At 39.9% G+C, this 10,795-nt stretch overlaps 1 protein-coding gene across 1 annotated transcript in view; it reads left to right on the top strand.

The window, feature by feature from the left end:
- The window catches only part of SPTLC1 (serine palmitoyltransferase long chain base subunit 1), a 47,855-nt gene that overhangs the window by 9,920 nt on the left and 27,140 nt on the right, over positions 1–10,795 (top strand). The window contains exons 4-5 of the mRNA XM_026652409.2: positions 5,019–5,112; positions 7,416–7,488. Of these exons, the coding sequence (XP_026508194.1) occupies positions 5,019–5,112; positions 7,416–7,488 (167 nt within the window). The remainder of the gene's footprint in view (positions 1–5,018; positions 5,113–7,415; positions 7,489–10,795) is intronic.

Genomic DNA, 10,795 nt, shown 5'->3' with positions numbered 1-10,795 from the left:
GTGTGTGTGTGTGGGGGGGGTGAGTTTGTGCCTGAGTCACTGATGCTGGTAGGGGTGTCCTGCATCTCAGCAAGGGCAGCGTGGTTAGATTTGTAGAGCCCTCAGGTGTTACTTGGACAGCGAGGCTAATAGGGGCTGTCAAGCTGGCGATTTGGCCCTGAGCCTCTCAACGTTTGAGGCGATTTGGTGCAACACTTCAGGGCCAGAGGCAGATTAAGGTTTCCTGGGGCCCTGGGGCAAAGCAAGTGCCCCCCCCTCGCCCCTTCCACCTGCTAGCCTGCCCCCCATTCTGCCCCATCTGCCTGCGGCCCCCGCCCACAGTTCCACCCCTTTCTGCTCCTTCCCTGGGGTGGCACTCAGGGTCCCCCCATTCCACACACCCCCACTGCAGCTCCTCAACCTGTTTGCTACTTTATGTCCTCCCCACCCCCCACTGCGGCCCCAAGACCGGAGATGCCCTGTCCCCCCCATCACAGCCTGAGGCCGCAGTGGGGAGTGAGTGCCCCCCCCCCAAGCTGTGAGGCTGCCTCCCGGGGCCACAGTGGGGGGGGGGGTTCCCAGTGCTCAGGCTTCCCCTGCCACCCCCTGCGCTTCTGCTGGGGATGGGTTGGAGCGCTGGGGGCTTCCCCTGCCCCCTCCCCACCTTCTGCTGGGGACACCGTCAGGGAGGCACAGGGGGCCCCCAGTTGACCACTGCCCCTTGGCGCTTCCGCAGCGCTCCGGATGCTGCTTTTTTGGGGGGGGGAGGGCGCTTCGGCGGCGCTCTGGCGGTTTTTTCTTTTTTCTTTCTTGCACTTCGGCGGTGCTCTGCCCGCCCCCCCCCCCCCCCCCCCCCCCTTTTTTTTTTTGCTTGGGGCAGCCGGAGCCACCTTATGACCGCGTTACATCCAAATTCGCGTTATCGCGGGGTGCGTTATATCGGGGTTTCCCTGTATATTTTAGTGCTCACGAAAGATGCCAGGTTAACAACACTAGTAATTTTAAAATCATCCACTCATGAAACAAGTGTGGCACAAGCAGCACAGTGATTGCTTTCGCATGCTGGCCTGGCAATGTGCCACTTACTTGTCAAAGAGGAAGCAGCTCTGCTTTTAAAAGAAAAAAAAAAAAAAATGGGGGCCAAGTTTAATTGTGGCTTCTGTGATGTGGATACTTTTGGTCACTTTTTCCCTGTCCAGAGCTGTTTTTAAAGACGTTGGGAAAGGGTGTGGGGAAACAATCAAAATATCTCGGTGGGTATGGAGTGAAGGAAAATATTCAGTGTTTGAAAATCTTTCACTTCAGTTAAAAAATGCCAAAATAAACTATTAAAAACCTTTCAGGGCTGCTACACTTAATAGTTAGGGGATGAGGAGGGAGAATCCTGGCACCTTCCTGGTAACACTAAGACCACCAACTAGCTTCCTTTCCATGAGCCATTGAACAGCCATTGGATTGTAACTTGGGCTGTCAGCCTAGTTCACATCTCAGAATTAATATACAAGTGAAAATTTCCATATCCTATTGGCAGTTCAAGAGCCATCTTGTTCCCTGCTAAATTAGTGATTCAGGTATCCTGTTGACAGTAATGGCAGTCTTCCTTCTGTGATTTTGATGTTAGTCTTCCACAAAAGTGTCTGTAATGCATCTTAATTATAATGGTATGTGGTGGGGGTTCTTTATTGCCATATTTAATATAGCTTGTGGATTTGAAGCATATGTAGCCGACAGTACCTTAGGAAGTATGAAATATTGTCTGCTAAAAGTAGAATGAAAACCTCTTGATTTAGTCTAACATACATTTTGGTGGGGGTATTCTCCTTTGTGGAAGACAGTTCTATACCTCGTGTTAATGCCAATTCAGTTTGATTACATAAATTCTTGTCTGACCTGAACAGATGAGTTTGTTACTTAACCAAAAGTTCCAGCAGCTAATGTTGTTAATGATGGCAAAACCAGCGATGCAGAGCATTTTCCTAACAAAGAACAACCAATTTTAAATTAATTATTGTTTAAAGCTATGTAAAGACCACTTTAAGAGCATCTATGTTGAATTAACTGATTCATGAAATATAATAGACTATGCTTTGTAGGGAAACTAATTGCAAGATAGCCTATTTAGACAGGATCATGCTGAATTATCATTCAGCAAATGTGCACCTTAATGATTAAGGGAAAAATAATGAAATGTTGGAAACACAAATGCTAAAAATGAAGTATATCCCTGAAACAAAAAAGTCCACAATAAACTTTATAGACATTAGTACTTGTTCTACGTTAACTTTAATAAAATGTTATTACTTGTTTTCTTATAACTTTTGATATATCTTTGTATTTTATGTTGAAGATGAAATTCAGTATTTGCCTTTGTCTGTACATGCAACTCCTGTAAATATCAGTGAAAGCCCTAAGCACAGATTTGGAATCTTAGGACCCTAAAAGACATTCTCCAATCAATATACACATAGATTCCATGAACATCACTTGGAATTCTTTGTTTTTATATAAAGTAAGAATGTGGGCCACTCAATGTCTGATTATAACTAGTGGTCCCATATATGATACTGTAGGAACTGTGTAGCATAAAAAAACCCCTAATGCTTTAAGGCTGCTCCACATCCCCACACTTCTTTGTGAAATTTTTGTCTTGTAGCACTTGCTATAACTGAGGTTGCAAAGTAGTTTACAGAATGCAGTATCTTGTTTCCATATGCTTATAACTTTGCAGTGAAATTACATTTAGACTGAAGTTTTTCATGTTTGGTCTTTGCCCAAGCAAGGATATTGCTTCTTTAGAAGCTTGAACAAAATCTTATCAATCTAAAATATGAGAGAGAGGAATCTGACCATACCTTTCTTCGGTAGGGCTACAGTTTTGAGACTGTCCATGGCAAGCTCTCAATGAACAGTGTGTGTCTTTACTGGGCCTGACGGGTTGGGGAGTGATGGGGAATTATTTTTGATTTACAAAGTTAATAGCATTTAAAAATTGCATCTGGGAATGTACTGATCATTGCAGTAAGCCTATACCTGCACAGTTACGCCCTGATCTTGCAAAAACATATGTACATGAAAACTCCTTTGACCTCAATGGGACTACTAAACCTGTCTGGTTACTTGTGGGCATGTTTAAATGGCCAGGACCTTAGAGATGCATTTCAGATGGACATACAGCGAGTTAACTGAACACTTTTCAAAACTGTTTTGCTGACTTTTCTCATTGTTTTAATCTTCTGAATTAACAAGTTTTGAAGAAAACTGAATCCATGTTTTTTTTTCAAAGTTATGAACGCTTGTGTTAAGCTGAAACTTTTCTTACAATTTGTAGTGAATTCAAATTTAGCCTCTTTTTTTGTGTTTGTGGTTTGTCCAACTTAAAACGTTCTCCAAACTTTTTCATTCAAAATGTATAAACATTGTGAATTAGGGTCAGAAAACAGTTTTGAAGCAACTATCTGAGGATATTTGAGCTGCCTTGGTTGGTTTTGATTGTGTATGTATAGGTCACATTTTATTATTTGTTCCCTGGTTAGACAAGCTTGGAGCAATGATATTTTATATTGAAATAGTATAGGATCATATTGTACAGCATGTGCATAAATAGGCAGAACTAGTGTTTTTCAATCATAACGTCAGTACTTCACTTCCTGTCACTTTGTTAGTAAGTGAAACTTTAATGTTGAGTTAGTAGTGTCTAAAGCATTTTGTAATAACTGTTCTAAAGTACAGAACACAGAGGTCTGATTAATTTGTAGGCTAGACATTGGGGGTTTCTGGCCTGATGCCTAAATTTAGGAAAAGCGAGTCAAACTGCGTTAGCTAGTGCTAATGCAAGCTCTTAAATAGTCAGATTTTTCATTGCTTCAGTAACGGTGTTTGGTAAAATGCTTGCAGTGTAAAAGATTTCATTATTCTCCTGGTTACAGGCTGCTTATTCTAAACTTTGCTGAACATTTTGCTCTGGTCACATTTTCGTCTCCACAACTATTTTTTGTCGTCATCGCTTGATTTTTACTTCCAAATCCTGGTTCTTTGGCTGGCTGACTCCTAGCAAAAACTGTTCCTGGAATTACTGTAACTTCTATGAATTAAACAGAATGAAATCTAGCATGTCAGATTTCCCAAGCATTCTAAAGCATCTTGTGTTGAGTGTCTGCATAAACTTGGTGCCTTTTTTATTTTTATAATTTTTTTCCATAGGTGTTTGCAAAGGTGATCTTGCTTTATGACAAAACTATTGTTTTTTTTAGTTAACTCTTGTTAGCGAAGTGGGAGGATCCCAGGGATCCGAAGTGGGAGGATCCAAAGGATCCCAAATGCACTTTGCAAATTATACAAAGGAGAAGTTTTAACCACTACTTAAATACATCACCTTTGTGGCGTGAACCAGCAATTATTTAAACAACAAGCAGCAATCCTAACCAGTTCGGAACAGAACTTTGGAGAATACTGCATTTAGTTTAAGGGACAAGGGATTTTAGGTAGGCAGAATGTAATTATCCAAACTGGAATTTGACAAGATGCTGTGGTTAGTATATCTGTTTGTATTGTATTTAGGCTATGTCCGCACTAGAGCGCTTACACCAGCACAGCTGTACCGATGCAGCTGCGCTGTTGTAAGATCTCGTGTAGCCACTCTGCCAACAGGAGAGAGCTCTCCCTTCGACATAATTAAACCACCCCCAACAAGCAGCAGTAGCTATGTTGGTGGGAGAAGCTCTCCCGCCGACATAGCACTGTGCACACTACCACTTATGCTGGCAAAATTTATGTCACTCGGGGGTGTGAAACCGCCTCTGCTTCTCCCCTCCTCCCCCCGAGTGACATAAGTTTTGCCGATATAAGTGGTAGTGTAGACGTGGCTTTAGGTTCAGAGTAAAATTATGACTTTGAAAACATGGCAGAATAGGGGGAAAAAATCAACACGTTTTAATTAATATCTTAATATGTTTTAAAACACAGTCAGTGTACTGTTTGACCATTATGAAAGTGACAAATATTTAACTTTTAACTATAGCACTGTTTTTATATTTTTGTAGCCCCCCAAGTCATAAAATCATAGTGAATGGCAAGGAATGTATAAATTTTGCATCATTTAACTTTCTTGGACTTCTGGATAACGAAAGAGTGAAGGTGAGTAGGTTATATGATTGCACATTAGATAGTTATATACAAAGGGATTTTTTAAAATGTGCTATTGCATTTTACCTTGAGTTTGGGGATGACTTCAAAATATGTGAACCTCACAAACACTTAGCACAGTAGTAGTCTTCATCCACATCACGTCCTAAGCCTGGTTCTGCTGTTGACTTACCATGTGACCTTGAGCAAGTCACTTCACCTCTGCTTACATTTCTTTATTTATAAAGAAAAGATCTTTACATACCCACTTCATAGGAATTACCAAAATTAAAAACATTTAGCACTTATATTTAGACATATTCAAAGCCTTATGCAAATATTAAATAAGTGTTCTTGGGTTAGGTGTTTCCACATGAGTGCAGTCCAGTAGCAACATGCAATAACTTGTGTTATGCCTCAGTTATTTCCAGTGTATACTGGAAGTGTGAAAGTGCTAGGAATTTAAATGGCAAAACGTTAACCAGCATTTAAATATGGCAGTATATGCATCATTGTAGTTTGTGTATTATAAGTAAGGATACAATTTGGTCAGAGATTCCGTGACTTTAACAGATGTCCGTGACTTCTGGGGCTTCAGTCTCGGGTGGTGGGGCTCAGACTTCAGCCCTGGGTGGCCAGGCTCAAGCTTCAGCCCTGCTGTGACCATACACTGATTTTGTACATTTTTTACCATGACTGTTCCATGAATTTTGCCTGATTTTACTGTGACAAAATTGTACCCATAATTGTGTTCAATTCTGAGGCATTTATAGGTTTGAAAAGGACAATTCCCTATATGTAAGTTCTTCCAAAGTTTGGGTAGATGATTAACATTTTCCCCTTCTTTGATTATCCTTGCTTTTATACGGGCCTAGGAATTTTTGCACAACCAAACAGAATTCTGTGGGAAATAAACAGCCTCTTCTACCCTGTCATTCTTTCTGATTAAAAAAAGTGACAAAGTTTAAATTGTAACCAAAAATGAAGACTACAGAGAGAATTGTTTAAAAACATTTCAGGAGGTATCTTCCAGAAAAGTGTAGTGACAAACTTTGAGATTCTAAGTGGCATCTGATAGTGGAGTTTATGGACATCTTACTTTGTGGCATAGTGCTTGCTACTCTCAGTACGCTCACTGACTTCAGTGAGACTACTCATGGTAGTAAGCATTGTGCCAAATAGTGAGGTGTTAACAGGATCATACCCATGCTTTGCAGGAAAGGGAGCGATTCACTTAAAATTTGATCTTTTCATGGCCCTGAGTATTCCATTCAAACTGCTTTCTGTATAAGAAGATAAAGTCAAGTCAGTTTTTATAACTTGTTCTGGTTGTTTTCAGAACTATACATAATCTTGTTGCACACCCACTGCAAGACCAGAATATATATATTTTTTTCAATTAATGTTTAATCTAATGTTCCTTTTCTTACTAAAAAGGAGGTAATCTGATAGAAGTGACTTCCTCCTTCTCCTCAACTGTAGAAGAGGCACTTTGGGACGCCCTCCCCAACTGATATTGATAAAAACAGAGAAGACTATAAATAGTTTATAGCTGTGTATAGTGCAGTCATTGGTGGATGGTGTCAGCTTGAAAACTTTATTTTGAGAGAGAGTTCAGCTAGTTCTCTTCATGCACCTGAAGTTTTAAGGAATATATTTTACTTTGGTATTTCACATAAATATATAGGGTGACATTTACTATAGGTTGTCATCAAAATGAAAGTTCTTAAATTAGTAGGTGACCATTAAATTATTATTAAATTAAACATCTCAAGGCAACTGTTGTCTCAGTGAGATTTGCAGTGGTGCCAACTCCATTATGTGCTTTTGAAAATCCTTCCCTTGGTCTCTTTGTGTGAAGGAAATAAAGGAAAAAGTAAGTACAATTCTGAGGTGGAAGTAGAATGTAATCTTTGCCTTTTTGTGAAATATAAATTTGTCCTTCATCTAGAACAGTACTACTGAAATGGCCAATATTTCAATAGGCATGGAATCATATACAGTTGCTTGATTTTAAAGTTACATTATTAGTACCTACTAGGTACTCTTTTCCTCCGTGCACCATCGGTATAGTATTTTTATACGGTAAACTAAGCTTAAATACCTGATTAAAATAGTGAAGTCTCATTGGCAAATGAGTTTACAAAATTAGTTATTGTACAACATTTTAATTGCATTTGGTTCTATGGCTATATAAATTATATGGAACAAGAATAGCAATGTTGACAATTATGTAAAATTGACAATCTGAATTGTGCAGATAATATTATTGTAGAAATAAGCTAAATGTTTCTCATGTAATGTTTTCACTAAAGAATGCAGCCCAGGCATCTTTGAGGAAGTACGGCGTTGGCACTTGTGGACCTAGAGGGTTTTACGGCACTTTTGGTAAGTATAACTTTGCTTTACTGTTACTAACATACTTTTAGTTCATCTTTAAAATAAGATTTTCATATTGAGGTAGTGGGTATTTCCAAAATACTTGCTCTGTACACTGTCTCAGTTTTTCAATGCAGGGAATGGCTGACACACAACAGACTTTCTGGTGTGGTGCTTATCATTGCTAAAATTAAATTTAAACAAGTGTTTAAACAAAAGGCGCTTCTTGCGTAATCCAGCTAACATAGATCCTTTAGCCAAGTCATAATGCTGAATTTGACCTATTGCGTTTAGGGCACCACAGGGAGAATGTGGATAAACTAGAGTCCAAATAAGTACAATTAAATGATAATGGGTTTGAGTCTAAAAGAGGGAATATGCACAATCCAGTCAAGACTGAGACATATTTAAGTGTTTTAAAAGATGTAATAAAGTAGCTATTTTCATTACTACTAGTTACCCTGTTTTGTTTAATCAACATAAATTAAATGATAAAAAACTTAATTGAGTTTGATTAAACAATAGCAAAGGCTATCAATTCAAGTATGGTAGCTTGATAAAAATGCATATATTTACTTTAAGTCATAGATATAGTGTTTAACTGGACTTGTCCTAGATCAGTCAGTGATAATCTAGGACCCACAATTTAGACTTAGTCCCTGCTCTATCCACTAGGTAAAACTGCCTTCTAATACATACCGTCAGTAACGGCAAGTAATTTCTATATGCCCTTGCTAAGTAAATTGTTTAGTATACTTTTCTTTTTAGAAGCTTCCTTATGTTTCAAAATTTCACTTGTTTACAATGCTGTGGAATTTGTCATACTGGGAAGTGTGTTTAAAATGGTTGAAGTAGAAATGCACTTAAAATTCCTTCATTAAATGCTAAATAGACCACAAGAGGGCAGTCTGACTTCTGTATATTGTAAAATTCTAATGATGAAACTTAGATTCATAGATTCATAGATTCTAGGACTGGAAGGGACCTCGAGAGGTCATCGAGTCCAGTCCCCTGCCCGCATGGCAGGACCAAATACAACTTGTTGTCTTATTTGTATAATACTGTATTCAGAATGAAATATCCTCTACAAGAAACATTAAGACTTTTTTTGTGGTGGGAAGAGTTCTAGTTGTGACAAAACTCAATATGAAGGGTTTTTTTAATAATCAGCTTAGTTGTGAAACTAGCCTCTCTAATATTTCATTACAGAATTATGGCATTTATTATTCCTTTGCTGTCTCCACTCAGGAGACGTAAAAGGCAGGATAGTTACAGGCTTAAAATTTTGTCTTCTCTTCTTGTGAGCTTTCATGTCACTCCCTGGGAGTCATGGATTCTTTTGTTAACCCAGATGGTTGTAGAGATCTCCCTTGGCGTCAACCATATGTTTGATTTCTCCAGAAGGCCGGCTTAGGTATTTCATTTAGTCAGGTCAGCCCTATTGAGTGATCAGGCAATCACCTTACATGTTTAAATTTTGATAAATATTTCATATCTGCCAGAGCAAGATTGTTTTATTGCAGCCTTTTAGACTTAATCCTGCAGACTTTGTTCATTGATGTCACGACATACCTGGTCTTCCTCTCCATCCAAGGTTATAGCCAGCTAATAATAGTTATTAGTGAGCAGACCTGAGTGTTCGGACTCTTACGTATTGGCAACACTTTTGTAACTTATCATGGTTGTCAAGTATTAAATTTTTAATGAGAAATTTATTCCTGGTTGCTGCAAACAATAATGCTTTCTGTATATAGAGCCCCTTCACTGTGTGTGGTGTTTGTATCTGTCAGTTAAAGTTCAGTTAATCTATAGAGCTAGATGTCCTCTGTGACGTTGTGCAGTCTATATGGTTTTATAAAAACATGATGATAATTGAATATAATGCAACTGGGATATGCTTCGTGCAAAAGGTCTCTTGTAAGGTATCATTATAAAGCTCATAATCTACTGAGTGTGATCATCCTATTTGTAGAAATGTACCACTCTTGTATCTAAAACTAGAAATATGAAATATAACTCTGAGGGCCTATTGTAATTATATAAAGTGTGGGCCATTAATGATGGTTTGGAATATTGATGACTCCCATTAACCAGGACCATTGTCTGCAGATGGCTGTGTTTACCTGTTAGTCTTCCTGTATATGTGTGTGCTGGCAAGTGGGCAATGATCACATGTCACTGCAAGACTTCATGTCACCTGAACTGGAATCCATCTTTAACCTGGTGCTTTTCCAGTGGGGGGGGTGGAAACCCAGAGGGACAAAGGGTTCCTGCCTTATGCAAAAGATATATAAAGGGGTGGAAGAGAACAGAGAGAGAGAGGAGCCATCATGAAGAATCCCCTAGCTAACACCTAAGCTGGAACAAGAGCTGTACCAGGGGAAAGAATTGTGCCCAGGCCTGGAAGGTGTCCAGCCTGAGAAAAAGCTTACTGAAGCATCTCTGAGGGTGAGATTATCTGTATTCAGTTTGATTAGACATAGATTTGAGCATTTTATTTTATTTTGCTTGTGACTTACTTTGTTCTGTCTGTTACTACTTGGAACCACTTAAATCCTATTTTCTGTATTTAATAAAATCACTTTTTATTTAGTAATTTACTCAGAGTATGTATTAATACCTGGGGGAGCAAACAACTGTGCATATCTCTCTATCAGTGTTATAGAGGGCGAACAATTTATGAGTTTACTCTGCATAAGCTTTATGCAGGGTAAAACGGATTTATCTGGGTTTAGACCCCATTGGGAGTTGGGCATCTGAGTGCTAAAGACAAGCACACTTCTGTGAGCTGTTTTCAGGTAAGTTTGCAGCTTTGGGGCAAGTTATTCAGACCCTGGGTCTGTGTTGGAGCCAGACGGGAGTGTCTGGCTCAGCAAGACAGGGTGCTGGAGTCCTGAGCTGGCAGGGAAAACAGGAGCAGGGGTAGTCTTTGCACATCAGGTGGCAGCTCTCAAGGGGGTTTCTGTGATCCAACCCGTCACATCCTCTTCTCTCACTTATTCCCCAGATAGCTGCCTGATGTTCTGAGCTTTAAGATTAAATATTTTTATTGAAAGGCTTAGGTTATCCACATACACCTCTCTAGAAAGCTTTCTTTTTCCCCCCTCCAGGCCAGGGGTTCTCAACCATTCTCTTTCTGAGGCCCCCACCAACATGCTATAAAATCTCCACAGCCCATGTGTGCCACTCCTCCTCACCCTGCAGCCTCTGCACCCCCCCGCCCCTGCAGCCTCTGTGCCCCCTGCTGCCCACTCGCCCTGCAGCCTCTGTGCCCCCTGCTGCCCACTCGCCCTGCAGCCTCTGTGCCCCCCCCCCC

This window comes from Terrapene carolina, unplaced genomic scaffold (assembly GCF_002925995.2).
Source record: "Terrapene carolina triunguis isolate 2854851 unplaced genomic scaffold, T_m_triunguis-2.0 Scaffold113, whole genome shotgun sequence".
Lineage (NCBI taxonomy): Eukaryota > Metazoa > Chordata > Testudines > Emydidae > Terrapene > Terrapene triunguis.
Note: the sequence above shows the minus strand (reverse complement) of the source record. Positions and strands in the feature narration are given on the sequence as shown.